The sequence below is a fragment of the Patagioenas fasciata genome, chromosome 9 (genome assembly GCF_037038585.1).
Source record: "Patagioenas fasciata isolate bPatFas1 chromosome 9, bPatFas1.hap1, whole genome shotgun sequence".
Classification (NCBI taxonomy): Eukaryota; Metazoa; Chordata; class Aves; order Columbiformes; family Columbidae; genus Patagioenas; species Patagioenas fasciata.
Window position 1 is genome coordinate 26,324,344 of NC_092528.1, and position 23,668 is coordinate 26,348,011.

A 23,668-nucleotide genomic window follows, 5' to 3' on the forward strand; every position below is an offset into this window, starting at 1 on the left:
GTAGCTTTGCTCCCTGCCCGCACCCCATCTCGCTGCGCCGGGGTGGCGGGTCCGGCCGTGACAGCCCTGCTGTCAGCACAGCCGGCTGTCTTTTTCCACTGCTGCTCCCCTCGGTCGGAAGGTATGCGGAGCTATGTACGCTGCCTATGCGCTGACATTTTGCAGGACTGTGGGAATGGAAACCTGTGAGCTTTGCCTGCCCTTGTGTTTACACTGCAAGCTGGCTGCAGTTCTCCTCTGCCGACCTGGTGCTGCAGGGAGGTGCCGCTGGAGCCCCGATGGGGTGACCCGGCCTCACTCCGAGCCACAGCAAACACCAGAGCTCTGACCACGGCCAGTGCTTGGGGGGCTGCAGAGGAGCCCCTCGGTCACAGCATCCCATGCAGGTGAGTTATCAGGCTGCTAACGGGATTACCTCCCGCTAGCTGTTGTTTTTTCCATAAAGCATTCTGGGGGATATAATGTTTCTCACTACTTTGATCCAAATCCCCTTTCTGCTGGAGAAACTGCGTCTCTTGCTGTGCAAGGGCAGCTTCAAGAGTTGCTGCAGCTTCACCTTAACCATGTCTGTAATGAACTGTGTTCAACAGAACAGGCCTGGCTCCGTTACACGGTTTATTTTGTGCTGTCAGACAGACAGACAGACCACAGTGTCCTGCCCAGCAACAGCCCTGGAGCACATCTGCCGCCAGGTTTCTTATCGTGCCTTTTTCTTTGCTCTAGGTTTTTCCTTCCCTTTCTCACTCGGTAGCTGTCGCTGACGCAGCTTTGCGAGGGCCTGGTATGGGCCAAGGTATCTGCGGACCATTGTACCTCTCCACCAGGACTGCACCTGCAAGAGGGAGAGAGAGAGAGGGGTCTTAGGGGAAATAGGTTCCCGGGGCACATGGTGCAGCTCAATGGCCAGAGCATCTCTCCTGCGCTCCCCGGCTGCGGGAGGAGCCCCTGGCCTTGCTGGTTATACTGAAGATCTCCACGTCTGGTCGGAGGGCACTGGTTGCTGGTGGCAAGAGGACAAGCAGTAAAACTGCCCCACGACCCACCCTGGATCCCCCACGCCACGGGGCTGGTGTGACAAGCACAGCCCCACATCACCTGAGGACACTGGGTGCTCCCCATCCCCTCCCTTCCCAAACCCACAGCTAGTGCTGGCTTTGTGCCTGCCCCACAAGAACGGCACAGGCTTTGTCCTTTGTTTGTGCCACCCCACACCAGCCAACCTTCTTGGGCCGTTTTCTGCCCAAACAGTGATGGAGCAGCACTGCCTCAACTGTGTTCCCCTTTACCTTCAGAGCGCTCTTCAGTTCCAGGGCGTCCCGCTCTGCTTGTCTTCTCTTAGCGTCCTTTTCCGCCCGGTCACTGATGATGGTGTTCTCAATCATCTGGCACTGCAAGACAGCACAGCAGCGGCACAACCGCATAGAAGAACACATCCCCTGAACTGCAGGGCCAGCCCTAGAGGACCACACCGCCCAGCAGCTTGGCAGGGTCACCCAGACCCTGGTGCAAAGAGTCTTCTCCAGCTGCTGACTGTTCTCATCCTTGCTTTTCATGGCCTGGCTGGGGCTGCTGTGGCCTGTGGGTCCCCCCCTGTGCACCCAGAAGCTCTCAAGGGTAATGTGTCAGCCACTTCCTTCATTTGATCTTTCCTGAATCCAGATGGCAGATGTTGCTCATTACCACTCTCAGTCCTAAGGCACCAAGAGCTGCTGCCAAAGTGAAACCTCTCACGGGCTGGCTGTAATTAACCCTCTGATCTGCACGCTCTGATGGCGTCTCAGGCAACAGATGGTGGTAGGAAGGGCCCGTGCTCCCCCAGGCGAGGCAGCAGATGATGTATAGACACACTGGGGACACTGAGATGATGGTGTACGCAGTGAAAAATGAGCCCACAAGCAGGGCATCATCTCAGTCCCACCATCTCAGATCCAGGGACAGTAAGGAATGATTACAAGTTAATTATCTCTGGTTTTAAAACACCCCATTTTCTAGGCGCTTCTCTCTGCCCTGCTCTGCCTGCTCCACTGTTCTGTGATCAGAGCCTGCCCGTTAACCAAGAAACCAGTGTGGGACAGGAATGGTTTTACCCAGAATCAGTTCCCTTGTAACAGAGCTCTGTGCAGCTCTGAATGTGCATCCACAGGAAGGAATCAGCTGCCTTTCCGAGTCTCAGCCTGTCTTACCCCAACATTAGAAGGAGCAAATTCGTTCAGACTAAAGCAACAAACTAAGGTGAGGCTTATTGATGGGTGGCACAGTGTCTTTGCCCCTCACAGATGCTGTCAATACCTCACTGATTACTTGCTGGTATTTGAAAATAGCTGTAGGGGGAATTTCTGTCATCCTTCCTTGATGTCACAAGTAGCAAATAGAAAACAACTACTTGGACCCTGCCTTCCCAGGACCAGTCCTCATAAACCCATTCTACACCTCTAGATTACTGATTATTTTTTCTCCCCGTGGTTCTGATTCCTTATCTGAAGGAGGCAGGAAAACGCCGGGGTGCAGTTTTGCACGGCTGAGCACCGCGATGCTGCTGCTCTCACCTCCTTGGCCAGGCTCTTCAGCTCCTCCAAGTTGTTCGCCTTTGCAGCGTTCAGGGCGTCCAGTTCTTCATCTTTAGCATCCATGTCATTTTCGTACTTGTCCACCCACTGCTCCAGCTTCTCTTCCACCTTCTGCATGGGGACAGAGTGGTGCTCAGCGCGGTACAAAGGGTGCACAGGGGAAAGGTTTGCAATGGTATCTGGCCCCCCTTCAGGATGGTGGTAAATTTTGCATGGTCAGCGTTTCCTCCTTGTCTAAAACTCGAAAGGATCAAAGCCCAAGGACTAGCGATAAATCACTGGTGGGTTGCAGACCCCTCGCTGGGGCTTCCCCACTGAAGCTACAGCACTGGATGGGGATGGAGAGGCTGGGTTGGGCTTTTGAAGGTGTGTGAAGAACAGAGAAGCACTGGCGGTTAGTTTTGTGCAATCCTGGTGTAAATGACAACCAGAAACCATTCTTTGTGTGTAGACAGGGGGAGTGGGGTTTAACAAGCAGAATTGGACAGTGAGAAAAGCTTTTCTCCTCTGCCCGACTCCTGCTGTCTGGATTAAACTCCGTGCGCCAGGACTAAGGTCCCAGGGGACGGCACTTCACGCTGCTCCAGGTTGTGAACTTGGCTTTGTCTCACTCATGAATAGGAGGGCAGGTGTTGCCGTGTCACCCAGATGACTTCCTCCCATTCACCAGTAGCTTCTCCATAGCAACAACCAGGCTTGCTTGCATGGAAAAATAATCTGAGGAAAAGCATCAATCTCATTACGGCGTCACAGCCGGACACACAGGGAGACGGGGGACATGGTCGTCCTCTCCTCTGTGGGCCCCTGCGAAGCCACCAGCTGCTGTCTGAGTGCAGAGGGGCTTTTTGCCTCTGGTAGAGGTCAAACAGGCTGCAGCTTGTACATGGAAAGTCCCCTGTGAAGCATCGATCAGACTAAGGTTTTGGGATGCGGAGGACACTGTTTAATTGCCCAGGAGATAAAGCACTTCTTTGCACTCAAATTACATTTAAAACAATTTATTATCTTCAATTAAATTCCGCACTGGCAGTGATGTTAGATACTCTGCAGTAGTACAGGTTTTCTTTCAACTATAAGAGTTCATGTGAGATGCTTTCCCGTGTTACCCGCTGTAATGGGTGCTGATGATGATGGGAAAGCCCTGAACCCCTGGATCAACAGCACAAGGACTTTAATGGTTTTTTTTCCTGCTGAAAATGGGTACAATAATTGTGACTTAGCAATTATCCAACCTTGATTCTTCCTTGGGTTAAGAGAAGGCAAAATCTGTGACACCTGAATAAAAAATGCCAGTCATTACATGAACTGTAATTTTAGGGAAATGTATCTGAATGTAGCAAATTCCAAATCTGGGAGAGCAGGGTTAATTAGGATTTGAGGGTTAACAGTAATTCAAACAGCAGGTAAGCCTGGTAAATTTGATGGAGCAATGGCTGGTTTTCTTTAGGCACCAATTGATGAAATAATGTTGATCAGTTGCTATCTTAAGCATTAGCAGCAAGTCACACGCACCTGATAGCGTTGCCTGAGGAAATGTTCGATCTCCACGTGGACTCGAATCTCCTTGTCGATTTTGTTCTTCAGCTCCTGTGATCAGCGCAGACAGAAAACACGACGGACAAGGTTAGTGCAGATGTGCGCAGATGTGCACACACGTGCTGCGGAAAGCCGGCTCGGGCAGGAGCTCTCTGGGTAGTCTACTGAGACGGTCCTTGCCGCTGGGCCATCCATGAGAAAGGGACAACTGGATCAGACCTTGATCAGTCAAGGAAAAAGCTTGCAAGACCAAAACAGTTTTCTAGTCCGGTTCCACTTACGGCCACATGAACAGCTCTATCAGCATAATGTGCTGCGGGCAATGCTGGGAGCTCGGGCTGCTTATGTTGCTAAATGGGCTTTGTAGCTACACCCTTTGGACACAGTTCTGGACACGTTTGCAGCCCTGCCGCCCGTGCTGCTGGTGTTTGCAGGGCCGTATGAAAGAGAGGAAGATTTCTAATCTGGATGAGTTTCAAGCAGTTGTGTTGGTGAGTGTGATGGAGAACAGAAAGGGCATCTGGGGAGAGAGGGGGGGACTCTTAGTAGCTGGAGATGCCTCCCAGCAGGGACCACGGGGAAGGGCTTACCTGAATTTTATTCTCCAGTGCTTTCTCTGCATTGCTGCACTTTTTCTGGGTTTGGTGGACCTGGAGGGCTGTGTTTTTCTTTGAGTAGCAGATCTCCATGTTTGTTTTGGCCTTCATTTCTCGGAGCTGGTCCTTGAGGCAGAGAATCGTGTCATCTCGGTTCTGGTGGAGGAGACAGAAGCACAAGAGCAAGCCTGGAGACTGAAGTCAGCTCACTGTTGCTGAACCTCTGCACTCCCTGATAAACTCAGAAGAGACAAGGCTACAGGCTTCACACTTTCACTGGATGTTGTCCCATTTCAGCCTCTACTTCAAATAGAAGTTTGATTTGTAACCCATATGGAAGGCAATAAACCCATCAGCAAGGAGTGATCACCTCTGGAGAGGTGGAGTGATGAACAGAGTGGGACAAGAACCCAGGCCTTCTGGTCTCTGGTCCAGGAGTGGATTCAGTTGTGTTTATTGTAAGCATGAAAGAAGCCAAATAATTTTAACTGCTTAAAGTTCGGCTTTACTCACCTCTTGGATTAGGCTTCCATGGTGAGTGAGCATCTGTTAAGAGGAGGATAATGCCTCAGCCCCACAGAAGTCAAAGTTTGTTTTCCTGAAGTATACTCTGTTCCTTGGGTTCATTTTGTTTCTAGTTATGCAGCAACCATGCAAACACAACCTTAGGAACAGGTGAAAACCTAATCTGGTCTCATTCAGATGTTTAAGCAGTTCTTTCTTGAAATCTTACCAGGTAGGTGGTGCCCGCTTTGTTATAAAAGCATACACCCATACACAAGTGCTGAGGAAAAGCTGGCTCTGAGCTCCCAGCCTCACCCGTGCCATGTTCTGCAGGGGAACGGGGTTTTCCTGGGGGGATTCTGTCCCCGGAGCCCCCCCATAAGCGGGAATCCTGAGCCAACCTCTCCCATTTGTCTGACTTTTGGAGTGTGCTCAGGAAGCCAAGTGCATTTGCTTGATTTAGGATTGTTGTATTGCTTGCTCCTTTTTAATGCATTTCTTTGAGTAAGAGATAAAAGTTGATTAATATGGGGTTGGAACGTGGGAGAACCACCTGCAAAATGAAAAACTCTAGGCTTTTTTATTAAGAGTTAAAAAGGTCATCAAAGTCTCCCGTGCAATTACGCACGATCAATCTTAACGCCTCTGGTTTGGCGCCCGGCTGCTCCATTACAGCCTTTTCCTTTGCTTTCCTGCCACGCTGTGACGGGTTTGACATTCATCAGCCAAACCTTGCAGCTGAAGATGAAATACCAAAGCACTTAAATGTTTTGAAGCCCACGCATCTCGTCTCTGAAGCGCCCTCGCATTCCGTAGCTGTCTGAACATGGAAAAATGCCAGAGGAAGCAGCCAGCTCAATAGCGCTGTGTTTAAAAGCCGATGTAGCATGACTCATTTGGAAAAGGTCTTCTTTAAAGAGGAGTTTGGAACAGTTAAAAGGAAAATCCTTCCCTCTGCACCCCTTGTCGGGGATGGTTAGGAAGAGTGAAGTATATGACCTCATTGTGAAGTACATTGACCTCGTTAATGTTCACAGGTATATAAAGGGTGAGTGTCAGGAGGATGGAGCCAGGCTCTTCTTGGTGACAACCAATGATAGGACAAGGGGTAATGGGTTCAAACTGGAACACAAAAGGTTCCACTTAAATTTGAGAAGAAACTTCTTCATGGTGAGGGTGGCAGAGCCTGGCCCAGGCTGCCCAGGGAGGTTGTGGAGTCTCCTTCTCTGCAGACATTCAAACCCGCCTGGACACCTTCCTGTGGAACCTCAGCTGGGTGTTCCTGCTCCATGGGGGGATTGCACTGGATGAGCTTTCCAGGTCCCTTCCAACCTCTGACATTCTGGGATTCTGTGATTATATTTATAAGGCTCAAGACAATTCGGGGCCGTGGCTGATGCAGGTTTGTGGGTTTAAAAGCCACGTGTTTGCATTTGTTTGAAGGTTTCCAACATCAAATACTGTTTTATGGCCACATCATCCTATGAGTGCGGACAGCTACAGACATGACCTGTTTGTGCCCTGTTGAGGTTTCTGGTAGTGGCCATTATTGACACGGGAGGTGACTGTGCCACTTTATTTTGTCTTCCTGAATCGTGGTGGAGTCGCGTCTGAACTGAGGGGCTGTCAGAGACACTGGGGAGATGCTAATGAAAAACACCCGTTTTCTTTTGTGGTGCTGAGGCTCTGCAAAGCCAAGCGCTGCTGCTGTCAGTGAGTTAGTGCTGTCTGCAAAGGATCTGCAAACAGCCCAGGAGAGGAGGGTTCAGCCCAGGTTACAGAACACTCAGTTGGGGCAGGGCATGAACACTCCATCAAGTTACTTTCTTTTTTCATTTCATATTTCAGTAAAGCAGAGGAAAAAGTGCTTTTGATTCCAGCCCCCCAGGTCTCAGCTGGGATGGGGGCCCATCTGTTTGTTTTCTTTGTTGTAGGGCATGTTTGTGGTTTGGATTTGGTGTGTGGTGTTGTAAAACATCTCCATTAGAGGTGGGGAGTCTGGGGGCTCAGTTACACAATCCGAAGCAGACGGGAAGTGAAATGCAAAACCCCGCAGGTGGTTTATAGCGACGGGTTCGCTTGGAGAGGGAAAGTTGGCTGCAGGCGTGTGGCAGCTACTGCAGCCCAGCTGGGGGACCTGGCACTGCAGAAATGGGGCACACGTGGGGCTGCAGGTTGTAAATGCAGCTGCAGATGCCCACAAACCATGGGCACCATCTGTGGAATATGGTGTTCCCTGAACTTCAGGGGCAGGCACTGGGAAAATGAGTATATGTTTCATAGAATCATTTTGGTTGGAAAAGACCCTTAAGTTCATCGAGTCCAGCCATAACCTGACTCTGGCACTAACCCGTGTCCCTAAGAGCTTCATCTGTACATCTTTTAAACCCCTCCAAGGATGGTGACTCCATCATTTCCCTGTTCCTTCTGGTTTATCATAGCAAAGGTCCCAGCCAGGACACCGTGTGTTTTCATAGTTAATGCAGTAAACCTCTGGGCTGATTATTTGGGATGACTTTAGCGTCAAATCTGCCAAACCAAAGATGCAAAATCATACCTCATGTGTCCAAAACTATCACGAAACTAGCAGAGACCAAGATCAAACCCCAGGAAATGGAGCCAGTCTGCTTCACAAGCAGGTAAACAAGCTGGTTGTCTCTGATCTCTCTGCTCGCAGACATCAGCTCAGAGTCCCGTCTGCTGCTGTTACTCAGAGGAATCTGCCCCAAAGATGCTGTTTGGCTTCAAAAGCAGCTGCACTTAGCTGGAGAGGGTACACGCACTCCTGTGTTTTCATTTAGCTTGATTCATCTCTCTTGCAAGTGCCACCTAGATCTCTCGGCTCTTCCGCAGCGAGTAGTGTTTACAGTCACTTAAAATACAGCTGGCTACAAAAATAGCAAATGGGAGTAAACCCTCTGAGGAACTCCTGCAGCATCAGATGAGCCCCCTGCTGCTTTCACGCCCTGTACACATGAGCTCAAGTCTTTCTGCTGGCGGCTGCAATACCTCAGCTGGCAAAGCCTGGAGATAACGCTCAGATCTGCACACCTGCCGCTGAGATCTGCACGCCCAGGACCATCACAAACCTTGTGACGCCCGGTGCGTTTCTCCAGTGTAAACATGCACCGGTGTGGGGGTGTATGTGCGTAAAACGTTCCCCCAGAGCACTCGAGTGATGCAGTTGGGAGAGGAGAAGGGAAGAAACATGATGGATGTCAGTAGCGCTGCTAAAAGCGCTGCCAAGTGGCACGCTGACAGCGGGACCGAGTGGGTGACGAGAGCCCGCAGAGAATAGAAGCGATAGAACTGTTTTCCTGGGTACCTTGGTGCAACATTTTGGTTTTCTGTCTGGTACGTAGCCTGCAATATTACTGCTCGTTATAAAATTATACCATAATTTGGACACACGTATGAGTATAGCACAAAACCTACAGGACGTAAGAAGTCTCTGGGTGAATAGCAATGCAGGAATTCTAACGTTTACATTTCTGAGATTTTTATGTTAAACTATATAATCCTATATGATATTAACTTGTTTCAAAATCTGTGCGTGCTGCTGTCACTTGCCCCGGGAAGTATTTTTATACAGGCTGGAAAACGAATGGTGCAGCAGCAAACAGAACTGCAGGCAAACCAGAGCTATGGGAGATGCTCCTGCATGGAGGGGTAAGAACAAACCAGACTGTTCATTTCAGCCCCTTTAGAGACATCAGTGCTTTCCAAGAGGAAAGAAAACAAAATAAATAAGAACATTAACCATTTGATTTGTGTGCCATTATCCCGCTGAGCAGGGTAATACAGCATTAATTAGCATCTCATTAAGAGCTAGCAAGGCTGAAAATACAAACATACAGGCAACATGCGTGAAGCAAAGACCGTGTTTTTCTGGTTCCATGATTAGATTTGCTCGGTTTTGTTTTCTCATCCACTAGACTGGAGACAACCTTGTAGGGCTTTGTCTGCGGGTCTTTGCATTATTATTGTTCAAAGTACTCCAAAATCAGCAAGCTGTATTTTTGTTTTTAATTAGTTGGCAAGGTGACAAATCATGCAAGTGTCTGTAAAACTGCCTATGGGTAAATCCCATATGAAGTAAATAGAAATTATTCTCCCTTGGGAGACACAGTGAGACACCATTAATTTTGGCACAGGAGGAAAGCACTACTTGAAAGTAGCCTTGTCTTTGATTTGTTATCAAAGCTGAAGCTATAAGGGAGCCCAGAAAATGACTTTTAAGCGGGAAACATAAAAAGAAAATCCCAGATGGGCGCAGATCCCACTTGATGAGGCCAAAAGCAATAACCTAATTAGCAGCAGGTTCTAAAAGAACGTGGAGAAGAGCTGCCTCTCAGCACAGGAGCCGCGCACCTTCCTGTGGCTGCAAGAGGACAGGGAGCAGTGCCCAGCCGGGGTGCTCAGGGCCAGGACGCTGCTGCTGGTGCCAGACAGGACGGTTCCAGCCCCCTGTACACCCATCCCATTGAACAGAACCGGGTAGGTGTCCTGTGTGCACAGGCACTGGGGTTTGAGCGGCGCTGCACGGTGAGAGCTGCCTCAGCGTGGTGTCTGGGGGAGCGGGAGAACAGGAGCCAGGAGGACCTGACTGAGAAGGGACGGTGTGCAGAAGCAAATGGACAACACACAGTTTCTGAGCCTGACAAACTATCCGGCTGATTTAGCTGCCACACAGACGTCAAGGGACTTTGGGGTTGTCTCACAGGGCCTGGAAACAGGTTCCCACACCATTGCAGTGGCAGTAAGTACATACTGAGGTATACAGCTCTCCTTTTCAGACCTGGCTCTGAGCTCGACGTCCTTTAGATGTTCTGTTCAAACACGTAGGGGAAGTTCATCCTTCTTTTCTCTTTTAGTTCTCACAACTGTTCTTTCTCGGTTTGTCTCCTAACTTGCTAACTTTCCCTTTCCCTTGGTGACTCCTTTCTCTCTCTGTTATGTCTACAGTATTTTTTCCAGTGTTCTTTTCATCTCATACTTCCCAGTTTATGTTATCCATTTCCAGGGTCTCCACTAGTAGATGAGTACTGACCTGAGTGAATTTTCCCATCTCCTTCATTCCTGCTTTCTTCTCTGCTTTTCTAATATGTCCCCTGGGCTTCTGGTGTTCCATCACTTACAGACAGCTGCATACACTACCAGCGCCAGTAGATCCTTCATGTTCTTACAACCATTCTGTATTTACAATTAAACTTTCCACTGCACATGCATCCGGGCTGCCAACACAAAACCTTCATCTTCTATAAACTGCACTTCACCAGCACGCCAGTGCCTTAAAATTCCTCTTTGTAACCAAGTATATCCTGGCTTGATTACTGTCCACGCTTTTATTCAAAGACAAAATTCAGGGATATTGATTCTTTCCTCGAATGCCCTTGATCCCCTCGTGCTCAGTGCTGAACCAAGTGTCAGATTCTTGTTCTTTCTTCCAGTCCTTGTATAGCTCTGAACCTCCTGCCCTTGCTTGTTTTCTATCACACGCTCCTGCCCCAGCAGGGCCAGGCTGCGTTTCCACGCTTCTGTACAGAACTGCACGTGCTTTTGCTCTCAAGCACGGCTCGGCATCAGGTCTGAGCTGTTTGGTGAATGCGGTGACCAGTGATGTGCTGCATTCAATCGTTCTGCACTTGTGCAGCAAGTCTGACACGTCCAGAATGCCCCAGATTCCCTGTGCACACACACAAACCATTTGTGTGTTGCAGACAGAAGGGCTGAAGCTTTCCGGAAAGATCAAGTTGACAGTGTATGTGCACTAACACTGATCTGCCCTGTATAGGACTCCCGTGTTTGGGATTTTCTAATATCTGGAAGCCTAGAAAAATAAATTAAAATAATGAAATTTTCCCCAGACAGAATCGTAGGTAGAAACACAACATGCCCCTATGCCAGCTTTATTTCTTTCTCACTCCCTCATCGTCACGTTTTCTTCTGTGCCAGGTCTCACATCTGCATGAGTTAAGTATGAGTTAGGAACAACGGAACCTTAGATACTGCTACCTGCAGATAACCTCTGCTTTTCTGATTACAGATACCTGTGCTTTGCGACTCCCAGCAGTGGTTTTGGGGTATTCTTTCTCATTAATATGAGTATTTGAGCTCCCATTTGAAAACCATTGGGCACTGCTCTTAAAGTCATTAGCAGGCATACTCCAAATACAAATATTTATTGCAATTATTCTTCTTCTATATTCCTGAGTGATGGATCATTCTATATGCCACATGTCCTCTTATCCAAGTGCTAGCTCCTGGCAGCAGAGGTGACCTTGCTAACAGGCTTCACCCAGCATGATGCCCATTGTTAACTGATCTCACCTGAAGTTCTGTTTCAGTTTCTTTCTTGACATCTTGCAGCTGTTTCTCAAGTGCCTTTATCTCTGTCTTTAGTTCCTCGTCCCTGAAAAAAATACAATTACTTGAGTGTATCAGAAAAGACATGAGCTGTTTGCCTAGAAGGGGAATGTCCCATCATGGCAGCACCTTAGCTGAGCACTGCCCAACTTATCCTGCTCGCTCAATGAGTTTTAACAGCTGAGCTAAAAGAGTACACATAGAAGCTTGGCCTGCCTCTTCAGAGCAGCACAGGACAAGCCCCTTTCCATGGCTGAGTAGCAAAAAAGGCATAAATCTCTTCACTCTGAGCTGCAGGGAGGCAGCTCATCTGCAAGTCAAGAACTGAGACTCCTCACCAAAGCCAGTTTAGTTAAGTAAATCCTGAAAGAAGAGGTGCAGAGACTGAGCAGGGGGGTCAGGAGTGAAGGGAGAATGAGCCAAAAACCAGGGGATGCTCGAGTTGAAAGCCTGGAGTGGACTTGAGGATGATGTGATCGTTACAGCAGAAAGAAGCCTATCAATGAGTGACAGTGTCTGCATGTCAGGCAAAAGTGTCCCTGTTTCTGTGATAAGCGTGCCTCACCAGCAGATAGTGCCAAATTGGGCAAGTTTCATTATATGTATGGAATGTGGGTTTTTTTCATATCAGGCTTAAAATCTTTCAAAAAACACTGCTTCAGATTCTGAGATCCATGAAAGGATATGAGTGAAGGCCAAAAGCTACAGAGTTCTTTACCTGTTTAAAACAAAGCAGATGCAGTAACATTCTAGGTCTTATTTCACGTGGAGTACTTTTCTAGGCTTGATTTAAAGGCAGTAAATACTCAAGTTGGCCCCTGAGACTTTGTACCCTATCCCAGCCTTACAGCCAAACATGCATTTCATGTTCAGAGTCCTTAGCTGGGTGACTGTGATAAACAAATCTCCTGATATGGTGTTCCAGTCTTACTGCAGACTTTTAGACTAATATGCTGACACAAACCCAGACAAATATACTGATTATCCTAATACATCATACTAATGTATACTAGAACAGACAACACAGCGGTTAGATGTGGTTGACAGAATGGAATAAAAAGGATTATGTCCTTTTGGATTATAATTTGTCTGCTCCTTTCCACGTTCCCAGTATTAGTTATTCTACAAGCAATTGCTGCTTTCGTTTTTACTTTCCCTTCTGTGGATAAAAATTAAATCCCGTGGTTTTAGACAGTGGAAGAGTTGAGTTTTGTTCTTGAAATCTCACATTTCACTGAAAGCAAAGCCCTGAGCCACCACCGGAGTTGTTTCACGACTTACTGCAGCTTTGCTGTCTGCCCTAAATGATGGGCCTGAGCTGCCACACAGAACAAAGTAGCTTTAAAATGGTCAGATACTTCTCTGATGACCGCTGGTGTCTCTGGCATGCTAGGGATTGAACCAGGGCTTCCCATGCTAAAAAAATCTCCAAACCTCTAGTGCGTAGAAGTTTGAGCTAAGGAATCACCAGTTTGAGTTGAGATTATAGCAAATCCATTCCCTGTGTGATTTGGGACAGAAGAGGACCTGTAATGCAGCGGCTGGTGGCTTAACCTTAAATAAGGCAACTGCTTCTGTCACCATTTGTTCTACCCCCTCGCATATGAGCTGTGGGTCAGAGCAGATTCTCCTGGGCATCACATCACCTGAAGACCATATGTTGTTTGCTTTGGTTTGAATGGATTCTCTGCTGCTCTGCCTCTCACTGGGGATGAGAGTTAAAGATCTGAGAGCTCCTACATCACATTATGTTTTAATTGATATGGGGCAGCATTTGCATTAATACGGACACTGGTGTCCACTGTGGTCAAAGCTCAGATCAGTGTCAGAACCATCAATTATTTCTTTCCGAGGGGGAAAGAAGTGCAGTTGGTAAAGCAGACAGAATAATCAGTTGAAAAAGCAGAATCCTTTCTCTACTTTGGTTTGTTGTTTGGTTGTTATTGTTTTGTTTGTTGCTGTTTTTAGCATGTACGGAGGGGGAATGAGCTTTGGCTTTGAGCAGTCAAGCAGGAAGGTACTGAACACAACACTGACCTGGTGAGGACATCATGAAACTTGCTCTTTTTTGCCTTCTCTCTCTCATTAGCTTCTGTTAGGCTATTAAATGTTCCTGATTCCTGCATCTTTTTCATAGTGGCTGTAATTACATCACTTGCGTACTGCCTGCCAGGAAGAAAATGAACACAACAGTAATTTACAGGTGCTGGTACCACATTGTCTGGCACCTTTATCTATTATCGCTAACAGCTAAAAAGGTAAGGAAATATAAGATCCCATTTCTGTTCTTATGTCCTGTCAAACCCGAGAGTTCTTCTTTCATGGTATCTCCTTCTTGTACGTCTGGAGAACTCTGTATGAGGAATTGGTTGAAGTTTATAATTTAAAAATGCTGCCCTGAATGCTGCTCTATGAAACAGCAAAGAGGCACAAACGAACCCAGACCGTGCCGCCATCAGGAGGATGGCAGCTGGATGGATCTTGGAAAACAAGACCTGAATATGCAGATGTGTGTCTATGAAGGAACATCTGGGTGCCAAAATATCCCAGTATAGCCCTAAGCTGATTTTAACATACACATGGGCTTGCCTAGTTTATTTAATTCCATGGTGCATTTGGTATCTATATTTTAGTTGTATTTTCCTCATTTGTGTTAGGATCTTCTTTAAGCCCTTTATTGAAAAATACTAAAGGACAGAGCCAGGACGCAGAAAAATGCATAGTGAGTGCTCAGCTGAGACCCTACTGCTCTCATTAGAGATGCTCCTTCCACACCAAGACTGAGCTACACCAGCAGTGGGAGCGTGGGAAGCTTGTATTTCTGCTTTCAAGAGGTAGACTGAGAACTTTACAGCTCTGAGCATCCCCCACAGCCATCATGTCTGTGCTTCACTCACCTGTCAGCCTGAATTTTTGTGAGATTCTCTACAGACAGTGCGCTGTGTTTCACGGCCCTCTTAGAAAGACGACGGGCACTTCTCAGATCTTCAGTTTTCCCCAGCTGCTGCTTGTGTTCACTGCTTTTCAGAGCTGTGGAGGTAGCTGTTTCCTTGCTCCCTTGCCTGGCTGACATAAGCTCTTGGGAGTTCATGTCTGGCTCCTTCTGGGTCTCTAAGCTTTCTTTCAATTCCTGGCTGCCAGTCTAAAAGGGAATAAGAGAGACCTGCTTGTACATTGAGCAGTAGAAACAAACCCTCTGCAACATTATGGGAGAGGAAGAAAGATAATAAACTAGAATGAACCAAGAGCAGTTGATAGTGCATATTACATTCTGCAAAGAGCAGAAGAGCAGAAATGTTTATCCTGGTTAGCTTTGAGCGCACAATGTAGGCTTATTAAGGCTTATGGAATCAAAAGTCCTGAGATGACAGGACTAGAAAAGGCCTCAAAAGATGAATTCATCTGCCCCAAGAGATGATGGCTCAACCTGTGTCATTCCTGGTGTGTTCCTAATGCCCTCCAGCAATGGAGACCACGCACCCTCCTGCCAGCACAGCTTTAGCATTAAAAAAGCTGCAGTTGAGTCCCTGGCTTCTCATCCTATTCTCCATAGGCACAGAGAACAAATCGTTCCTTCCTTCTTTGCAGCAGCTTTTATGTACTGGAAGACCACTTCCCCTCCACCTTCTCTCCGTTTTAGCCATTTCCCTGTCACCATGACCTTTCCAATATTATTATTGGAATAATATATAATATATAATATCTAGTATATAATAATTATATATTCTATACCATATATTATATAGTATAGAATATGTATTACTTTATATTATATAATATATATTGTATATTTTAGATAATATCATAAAATATATTAATATAATAAATTATATAATGTATATTATATTATATTATATTATATTATATTATATTATATTATATTATATTATATTATATTATATTATATTATATTATATTATATTATATTATATTATATTATATTATATTGTATTGTATTGTATTGTATCGTATCGTATCGTATCATATCATATTATATTAATACCTATAGTTATAACAATAATATGCAATATTGTTGTTATAATATAACACTAATATGCAATATTATTTTTATAACAAGAGCTGAGATGTGCGGAACTGAAAGTGGTAGACATCAGCTATCCGCTTAGCTGTTTTGTGAGAGACTGACAGCAGAGGAGGTATAACATTAATTCAAACAAGAAATTCAAAATATTGGCAGCTCTCTTCTACATAGAAAGGTATCTTGTGGCCGTGTACAATTTTATTAAAAAAGAAAAAGGCCCAGGGAAGAAAAGCACACTATAAAATCAACTGAGGACTTCTAGGAATTTCTCTGCTTTATGTGCGGTGAGTGGAAATGCAGATGTATACACTGGGACATGAAAAAAGAACATTTTCTTGCCCACCTACTGGCGTCTCTGTGGCTGAACACTGAACGGCAGCCGTGCTGAAGCCAGAGAAGTCACTGCGGGCCCCATCCCAGTGCTGCCCACCCTGCCTGCCTGGGGAACCGGATTAGAGAACTCACTGAGCTGAAACATTTCCCAGCAAAAAGTGGGGGGGGGGGAAGTTTTTTTTTAGCAACACCCATTCTCAGTCCAAATCCCTCCACAACCACACACACGTTTGTGCCAACACAGCACAGAGGGCAGGGTAAAACAAGCGCCGAGGGCAGCAGCTGTGGATGCCAGTCGTGTTTCCAACTCGTCCCGCGCGGTTCCCTGGGTGGTGTGCGGTGCTGCCGGGGTCTGTGGTGCGCGGGGCTGCGTCCTCCTCAGACCCTTGTGTATCTCCAGATGGGATCAGTCGGCCTCTGGCAGTGCCTGACTCGCCCTACAGGAGTCTAGGGGACTACATGATTAATTTTTGGACAGTTAAATTTACATTAAATGAGTCCCACGCGAAGTATTCACAGGCCAATGAAAATTACGTAGTTAATTAGAAAAAAAGAAAAGGGTTTAAATAGTTTGCTGGTGATGGCTGTACTTCAGAAAGAACTAATTTTGGCAAATATCATGTAGATTTTATGAATGTTGTGATAGATGTTTTTTAATGTCTGGGAAAGTTCAAGACAAGCTAAAACTGGGTTGTCCGTAAACAGCAGGAACTTAGACACTAATAATTACCAAATAACTATGTAAGAGCAAGGAGTTTGTAAACTGCATATGTTACCATCTGCGTAGTCTCCTCACTGTTTATATTTTGCTAATCTTTTACCCAAAATTCAGCCGATAGAAAGGCTGCCTTCCTCATGAAGCAATGTACTGGAGTCCCTGATGTGGAAAATCAATGAGGTGCTGGCCAACACTGTGATTAATCCTCTCAAAAATGTCATCGACTGAAATTTAGATGTCGGTCTTTGAAAATGTCATTGATTTGTTTGACTGACAGAGCTCCAGGGTGCTTTGCAAGTACAGGTCTTCTACAAAGACAATGATACCAGACAAATGTAAACTGAGAAACGGGGAGTAGCAGGAAATTACAGAGCACCCAAGTTAGCACGTAGCTTCCCTAAGTCATTTTCTTGTTCCTAAATTGTTTCTTTCTTGATTTGTTTTGGCATCTTTAGGAACACAAGCAGGGTTTCTAGTCTGTGAGAAAATTGCGTTTTAAGATGTGACTTGGTAAAAATGAGCATCTGAGATCCGAAGAGAAAAGCTAAGGTGTTTTCTCTGTAATTCAAGTGTACCTTTAGCAGGTCTATCAGCCTGAGTCTGTGTGTCTGAAGCACAACTCCTGCTGTCCTAGAGATGTGCTTTTTCTCCGTGGTGTTGCTGGCACATAAAGGGTTTTCCACCCAGCCCTGAGAGGGAGAAGCATCTTCTGGCATCAGGTGAGGTTGGCTCACAGGGCTCTTCTAAGAGCAGCAGTGCCCTCTATTGCACAGTCCAAGCATCGTTCAAGCCCTGAAATGTGCTGGATCACCAGCTTCTGCTGCTTTGCAATGGATTTTTTTTTTAAAGGTAATGTGGAAACACGTAGAAAACAAGTTAATTTACCTTCCTCTTGCATTCTTAAGTGGTACATCAGACAGAGTGAACAGCATTAGGTCTGAAAACTCAGATTTCAGGTTTTATTTCCATCCTGGTCACACACTTCTTTCCTTTTTGAACTCCTCTTTGAGTTTTAAACTTGCTTAGACTGGAAACAGCCTGATATGTCACTTAGAGTATATGACAAACAGACCTCAGAACCATTTACTCCTCAGGATGGTCCCATTGTGTTTCCTATGCCTCTGAGATAACAGAAATATCCCACCGCCTTCCTCCACAGCAACAAACCTTTGCCTGAGCATTAGGGCTTCTTCTCTATTCACATCCCTGCCCAAACCCTCTTAGTTATGATGCCTGTTAGAAATCAACTAATTAATAATGCTCATTGAGAATGGAGAGTTACTAATATACTTTGAAGTGGAATCTTTCTTAATTCATTGCCTGTGGGGACTAAAGGAACTTTAGCCTGGACTTGGAGAGGGACAGAATTATCCTGGTTTTGAGTACTAGCAAATATCCCATTCATTTGTGTTTTTAAAATAGCTGTGTATCTACATAAGAACCTACATATGTTTTGCTTCCTTTTCCCTAATCATTTGCTTGTCATCTGACCACCGAAATGTTAAAATTATAAGCCCAGGAACCTCATCTTGGGTCAATAGGGTCCTTTGCACAAAGTCTTGACAAAGGCTTCTCAGTGATGCTGCAGTATAGATATTAAAATGGGTCATCCATCTATTGTGTTTCTTCATCCAAGGGTCATGGAGCACTTAGCAGAAAAAAATATCTGAGTTGATTTTTTAAAAATACTGGTAGAAGACAGAAAACAAAGCAGGGAGGATAGAGACACATACATGGCTGAGTTCTGTCTTGCCCTCGTATGAAACCGGCATGGTATGTTCAAGAATGGCGAGCTGTTCGACACAATTCTCCAGCACAGCAGTGAACAGCAGAGCTTCCAGATGAGGGAATTTCTCCATTTCTTTAGCCTCTCTGCTCTTGCTAAGAGGAACAAAGACAAACGACACCAATGAGAAAGACACTATGGTGCTAGTGACGTTAGTAGCACTAGTTTAAACTAAAGGTAGACCTGAAATAGCCCCATTTGCAGCCTTTCATATACTTCCCGAGCTTTGTTTATAGCTTTTCATACACTGTTTATAAGAGGAGCCGTGCTCCGTTAATGGCCGTGTTCAAGGACAGTGAGAATGTTTAGCTTTTACAAAACAAAGTGGGTTCCTGGTCCCTCCATCAGGAGATGTGGGTGGACAAGCTGAGAAGGGAACGGATACGGGAGGCACAAACCGGGTGAGGTGGCCTCACCATTCAGGTCAAGCAGGAGCAGAACTTCATTCTTTGGCAAACAACTGAAGTTCCTTTTTAAAAGGAAAAAAAAAATAATAAATCCACATGTTGTAAAATCTCAGATGGTGAACCTTTGTGCGCTAATCATTCCTCCTTATTACTGTGTAGCTGTAACATTTTTATGAGCCCTATCCCCTCAGCAGGAACCGTTACCACCCTAACGTGTTGAAAGTCAAAAGTATGTGGACTAAGTAAACTATCTTTAACATTCTGTGTTGTTTAATTTTAAATTGCATTTCAAATATGAAACTGCTCTGATGTACACTTAAGCATCCCTTTGCCTTGCTTACAGATGGAATATTGTGAAAGGGCATCTAGGAGATGGTGGAAATTCACTATAAACTCAAGTGAAATCGGTCCATTTAGAAAAATGCATAAGAATGCTTAATAATGGAGAAATTCTCGGAGATTTTTAATGCTTTGCTAAGCCATTAGACAATCCCTCCAAACCTATACGCACAAAACAGATATTTCTTGTATAACAACTGGAGTCTGAGATGACCAAGGTCCTGAAGGTCATGGCAATGGAGGCACCAGCATCCACTCACAACATCTTCATTTGGCTGCTATACCTAGCACCGGATTTGTGCCACCTGTAAAACCCTTGAATAAACACACTCTGCGTCTGCACAATAGTACAATGCAATATGTAAGCACGCCAAGGAAATACATCAGACAATGCCCATTAGCGTGATTAACAGGATAAGGCAAGGCCACATTCTATGAAAATTAGAGAGATTTAGATGCAGTTATGCTCTGGATCACTGGAAATCAGTGATTTTTCATAAGCAACTTTACAAGTCTTTAAAAAAATACATACTATGATCTCTCTGAAACTGTTACCATTTGTCCTTGTCCTTTTTTGTGTTGTTGTTTTGTTTGGTTGTTTTTTTGTTGAAGAAAATACAGTAATTTTCAGTTGGAACATGACATTAATTTCATTCGGGCAGAAAAAAATGGGTCACTTTTCAGCGCAGGTTTATTAGATGTCTGTTAGTAGAGAATAGGTTAAACAAGCAAAAATAACTTAGGTTTTATGTATTTGTTTCTTGACGTCCCTGTCTCTTGCAGTAAGTTGTCCAATGCAGCGTGTATTGAAATGTACTGTCCTTCATAACAGGACACGGTTCTCCTTGTGTGTAAGACAACAGCCAGAAAGGCTGGTGTGTGAGTGACAATCTTTGTGACAGCTCCATGTGTGGTCGGTGAGACTGGAATATTGCTCCTTTCAGCCTCAACCCTTTTCTGATTAACTGGATAATATCTCAGAATGCAAGACTACCGGGTACACAGTCCTGCATTAAACATTTTTCACAAGGATTTCTGCTATGAGGTTGGGAGCACAGAGTAGAAGAAAAGGTTCAGGGGTGGCATAGTTATATGGCATGTTATAAGCCATGAATAATGCAAAGTGCTGTGATATAGCAGGATCAGTATTTTCAGCAGATCTAAAGAAGTATTAGTGCCGCTGCATGAGGCATTAGTGAACCTCAGATGAAGCATGGTCCATGTTTATAGTGGTTTATGTTAAAAAACATGCACAGTGGGGTGATCATGAGAATAGAAATTCTGTTTTACAAGAAGGCAGAAGAATTAAGTACTGTGATTACTCTCTGTAAAAGCATATGAAGAGTAGACACCAGGGAGAGACAGAGCTATTTAAGTTAAAGGATAATACCGGACCAGGGTCAAATGAGTGTAATTTCCCCTGAGGCACACAATTCTGATAAGGTTTCTGACTTCTGGATGAAGACATGGAACAGCCTTTCAGACAAGAAAATGGCAGAGGCACCCTAAATTAGTTCAAGAAGCAGCTTGCTTAAATCATGGCAGGAAAAGATAACCGCAAAGGACTGATTCTGAATATTATTGATACGTTTATTATACTTCTTGTACTATTTATACTGACTTACCTAATTAATCCCACCATTCAGGGCTTTTGATGGTCACCCATGACTAAGAGGGAACTGATTTCCTCTCTTTGCTTCTGAGATTTTTTTTCCCCTTTCACGTAATTATATAAAAAAATGCTACAGCTTGAGATAGGAATCTGATGATACAATTAACAAATAACTAATGATCTGTATAATAAACTAAAAGCATCACTTTTTGTTTCTTTTCAAACTTGGAATCAATTATAGAAGGGGAGATGCACAAATAAAGTATTTTTACATAGAGAAAGCCAGATAATGTCTCTTTACAGTCAACAGGCAATAATAAAATGTTTTACTCATTTTTATCTTTTTAAGAAATCTATGATCCATATTTTGAGTATAAACAACAGGAAAATAATGTCTTACATGTGGAGTCCTAATGCCAAAAATATGGTGGAAAAGGATTTGCTGTGAGAGCTGTGACAGGTGATTACAACAGCATTCTTGAAGGAAGAAATAACACTTGCAGCTCTCATAGGAAAAAGTGACTTATTTGGAAACAAAGGAGGATGCAATAGCTTTTCCTCTATCCCACCAGAAGTTTCTGTCCGGGAGAGAATTAACTCAAGATATTAATGTGCATTAGGAAATCTCACAGCTGGAATGTCTCTCTAAAGCCTGCTGGTTTGCTCCTCCTATATATCTCCTCTTATAGCTGCATACTTGCTCAGCAGATGCATGTGCTGAGCCCATACGCTCTGGCCTTACGTTGACTTGGCACTGAGAAGGAATCTGCTGTCTGGGGCATTAAGAAACACTACAAATAGTGAGCTGCTCTCCCTGGATTTTGGTGTTAACACAGTGCCCAGAGACCATCCTGATCCAGCCACCGGCACTGACCTTAATCACTGCGCTCTGCTGAACTCCTTCATTAAACGCTATTAATAAAAAACCAGAGGTATGTGAAGGATTCAGCTTCCCCCAAGAGTTTTGGTTGACATTCTTTCCCTGCTGATCTAAAGGGAAAGAAAAACATATAAAGAAATAATTTTTAAAACAACTGTATCAAAGGTCTGGCCCCCTGCTCCTTTGGGGATTGCAACGACCTCTGCTGTGTGAGAGTCCGGGATGCACATTTCTCCCATCCTGCTGCCCGATGAACTAAAATAGCTTCAAAGGCAGCATTATTTGCAGCGTTCCCTTTGGTCAATTAAGGAGATACCGATGAATTCCAGTGAGAAAATTCAAAGCTGAGAATGTCATATCTCCTTTAGCCATGTTTTGCAAGTGGCTGGCAAAGAGAGATTCTGAATATCCACAGTGACAGTGGCTGGGCCATAAATCAGAACTACCTTAGTTTTTACCAAAAAAATGTCTCTTGGGCAAGGAAAACAGCTGTGGCCTTACAAAACTCTGCCTACCACTACAAATAAGTTGTTCATTTGGAAAAAAAAAAAGGTAAACAAAATAGAACACACATGTGAAAAGCTGAAGTAACCTTGGTTTGGGCTTAGAGATGCAATTTAGGTTTGATCCTAACTATAGACAAACACTTTCTGCTCCTGCTCTCTGAGGCCGTACTGATGAGAACCTGGGAGAACCAAGTGCAGCAGTGAAAGACACAGGCCTTTCAGCCACATGTCCCATATGGGACTAAATCTGCATGGAACAGGAAAAGAGAAGATTTAGGGAGCATTTTTTGGCTGTGGCATCTCTGCTGCTGCGAAACGCTGTGTTTTGTCATCTTATTCTGCTCAAAGCAGGGATTGTGTCCTTTCTCTGACCAGAGAGGTTCCTACCACACCTTGGATACTGTTGACTGGGTAATTACTGAGCATTACTTTGCTTTCTGCCTCTTCCTTGAAAGCAGAGGTCAACAGACATCCCTTCTCTGTTCATACTTCCTAATCATTTCATCTAAGAAAAACCTTTTGCTTACTGAGTGTTTCTGCCCTGGCCTAGCAAAGTATAGATGGACTTAATTCTCCTCCTGGACTGGGATCTGATTTCTCAGTTCAGGTTGAAGCTCTGCAAGCCCAGCTGGTGACAAGGTGACAGTAGATTTCATTCCTGAGATCCGTTTGTTCCCAAAAGCACTCTGGGCACATGTTCAGATGCAGCTGAAGATGCTTAGGAACATAGTTACAGGGAAAGTCAGGATGGCCAGGGCACATCGGGTATTGGAGTAAGTTCCTAAATCACTTAAACGGCTCTGAAAATGCAGCCAAATTTCTGGCTTTGTGAGGGAAGTGACAGAAGTCGGGAGTGAATGATCCCGACTGGGGAAACTGGTAAGAACACACACCTGTTCTTATTTAGGAAAACGCAGGAACATGACACTTCATTACAGGGACCTGAGCACAGTCATCGAGGTGGCATCAGGAGAGAAATAAATGTTGATTCCCTAACTCCAGGTGAGAACGGAGGAAGACAGACAGGGCCTCAGAGACCCGGCCACCCCAGAAGCGCCGTCGCTACCCTTCACCCCCCGCTGCCCCCTCGCCGGGCTCCTCGGCTCATTCCACAGCCGCAGCCGGTTCTCGCCGCCGGCCTGCGGCCCCGCTTGCCCTGCGGCCCCGCTTGCCCTGCCAGGCCTTCCCTCACGCTCCGCGCCGGGATTTATCCCCCTGCTCCCGGTACCGGGCCTGGCACCCCCTGCCCGCCCGGTGCTGGGCCCGGCACGGCCCCGGCCCGCTCGGCGCTCACCGGCACACGGCGGCCGTGGCGTCTGTCTCCATGGCGACCACCATGCTCCGGGGGCCTCGCGGGGCTGTCCTCGCTGGTGCCTGCACGGTGCTGATGCCGCCCATCCCCGGATCGCCACCCAAAGAGAAAGGGGACGCGGCGGATGCGGCGAAGGATGGCACTGGGGGACGATGTACCCACCC

General features: G+C 45.6%; 2 protein-coding genes across 3 annotated transcripts in view; one reads left to right on the forward strand and one right to left on the reverse strand.

Moving 5' to 3' along the window:
• RPL35A (ribosomal protein L35a) overlaps positions 1–23,668 on the forward strand; it is a 136,133-nt gene that overhangs the window by 108,768 nt on the left and 3,697 nt on the right. The window lies entirely within an intron of this gene.
• IQCG (IQ motif containing G) lies at positions 493–23,655 on the reverse strand. The gene is made up of 10 exons (XM_065844906.2): positions 23,487–23,655; positions 18,396–18,543; positions 14,467–14,711; positions 13,607–13,735; positions 11,534–11,615; positions 4,694–4,855; positions 4,080–4,154; positions 2,547–2,678; positions 1,287–1,388; positions 493–832 (listed from the first exon to the last, which is right to left on the reverse strand). Exons 1-10 carry the CDS (start codon positions 23,588–23,590, stop codon positions 698–700), a joined length of 1,314 nt encoding a protein of 437 aa, XP_065700978.2. The 5' UTR covers positions 23,591–23,655; the 3' UTR covers positions 493–697.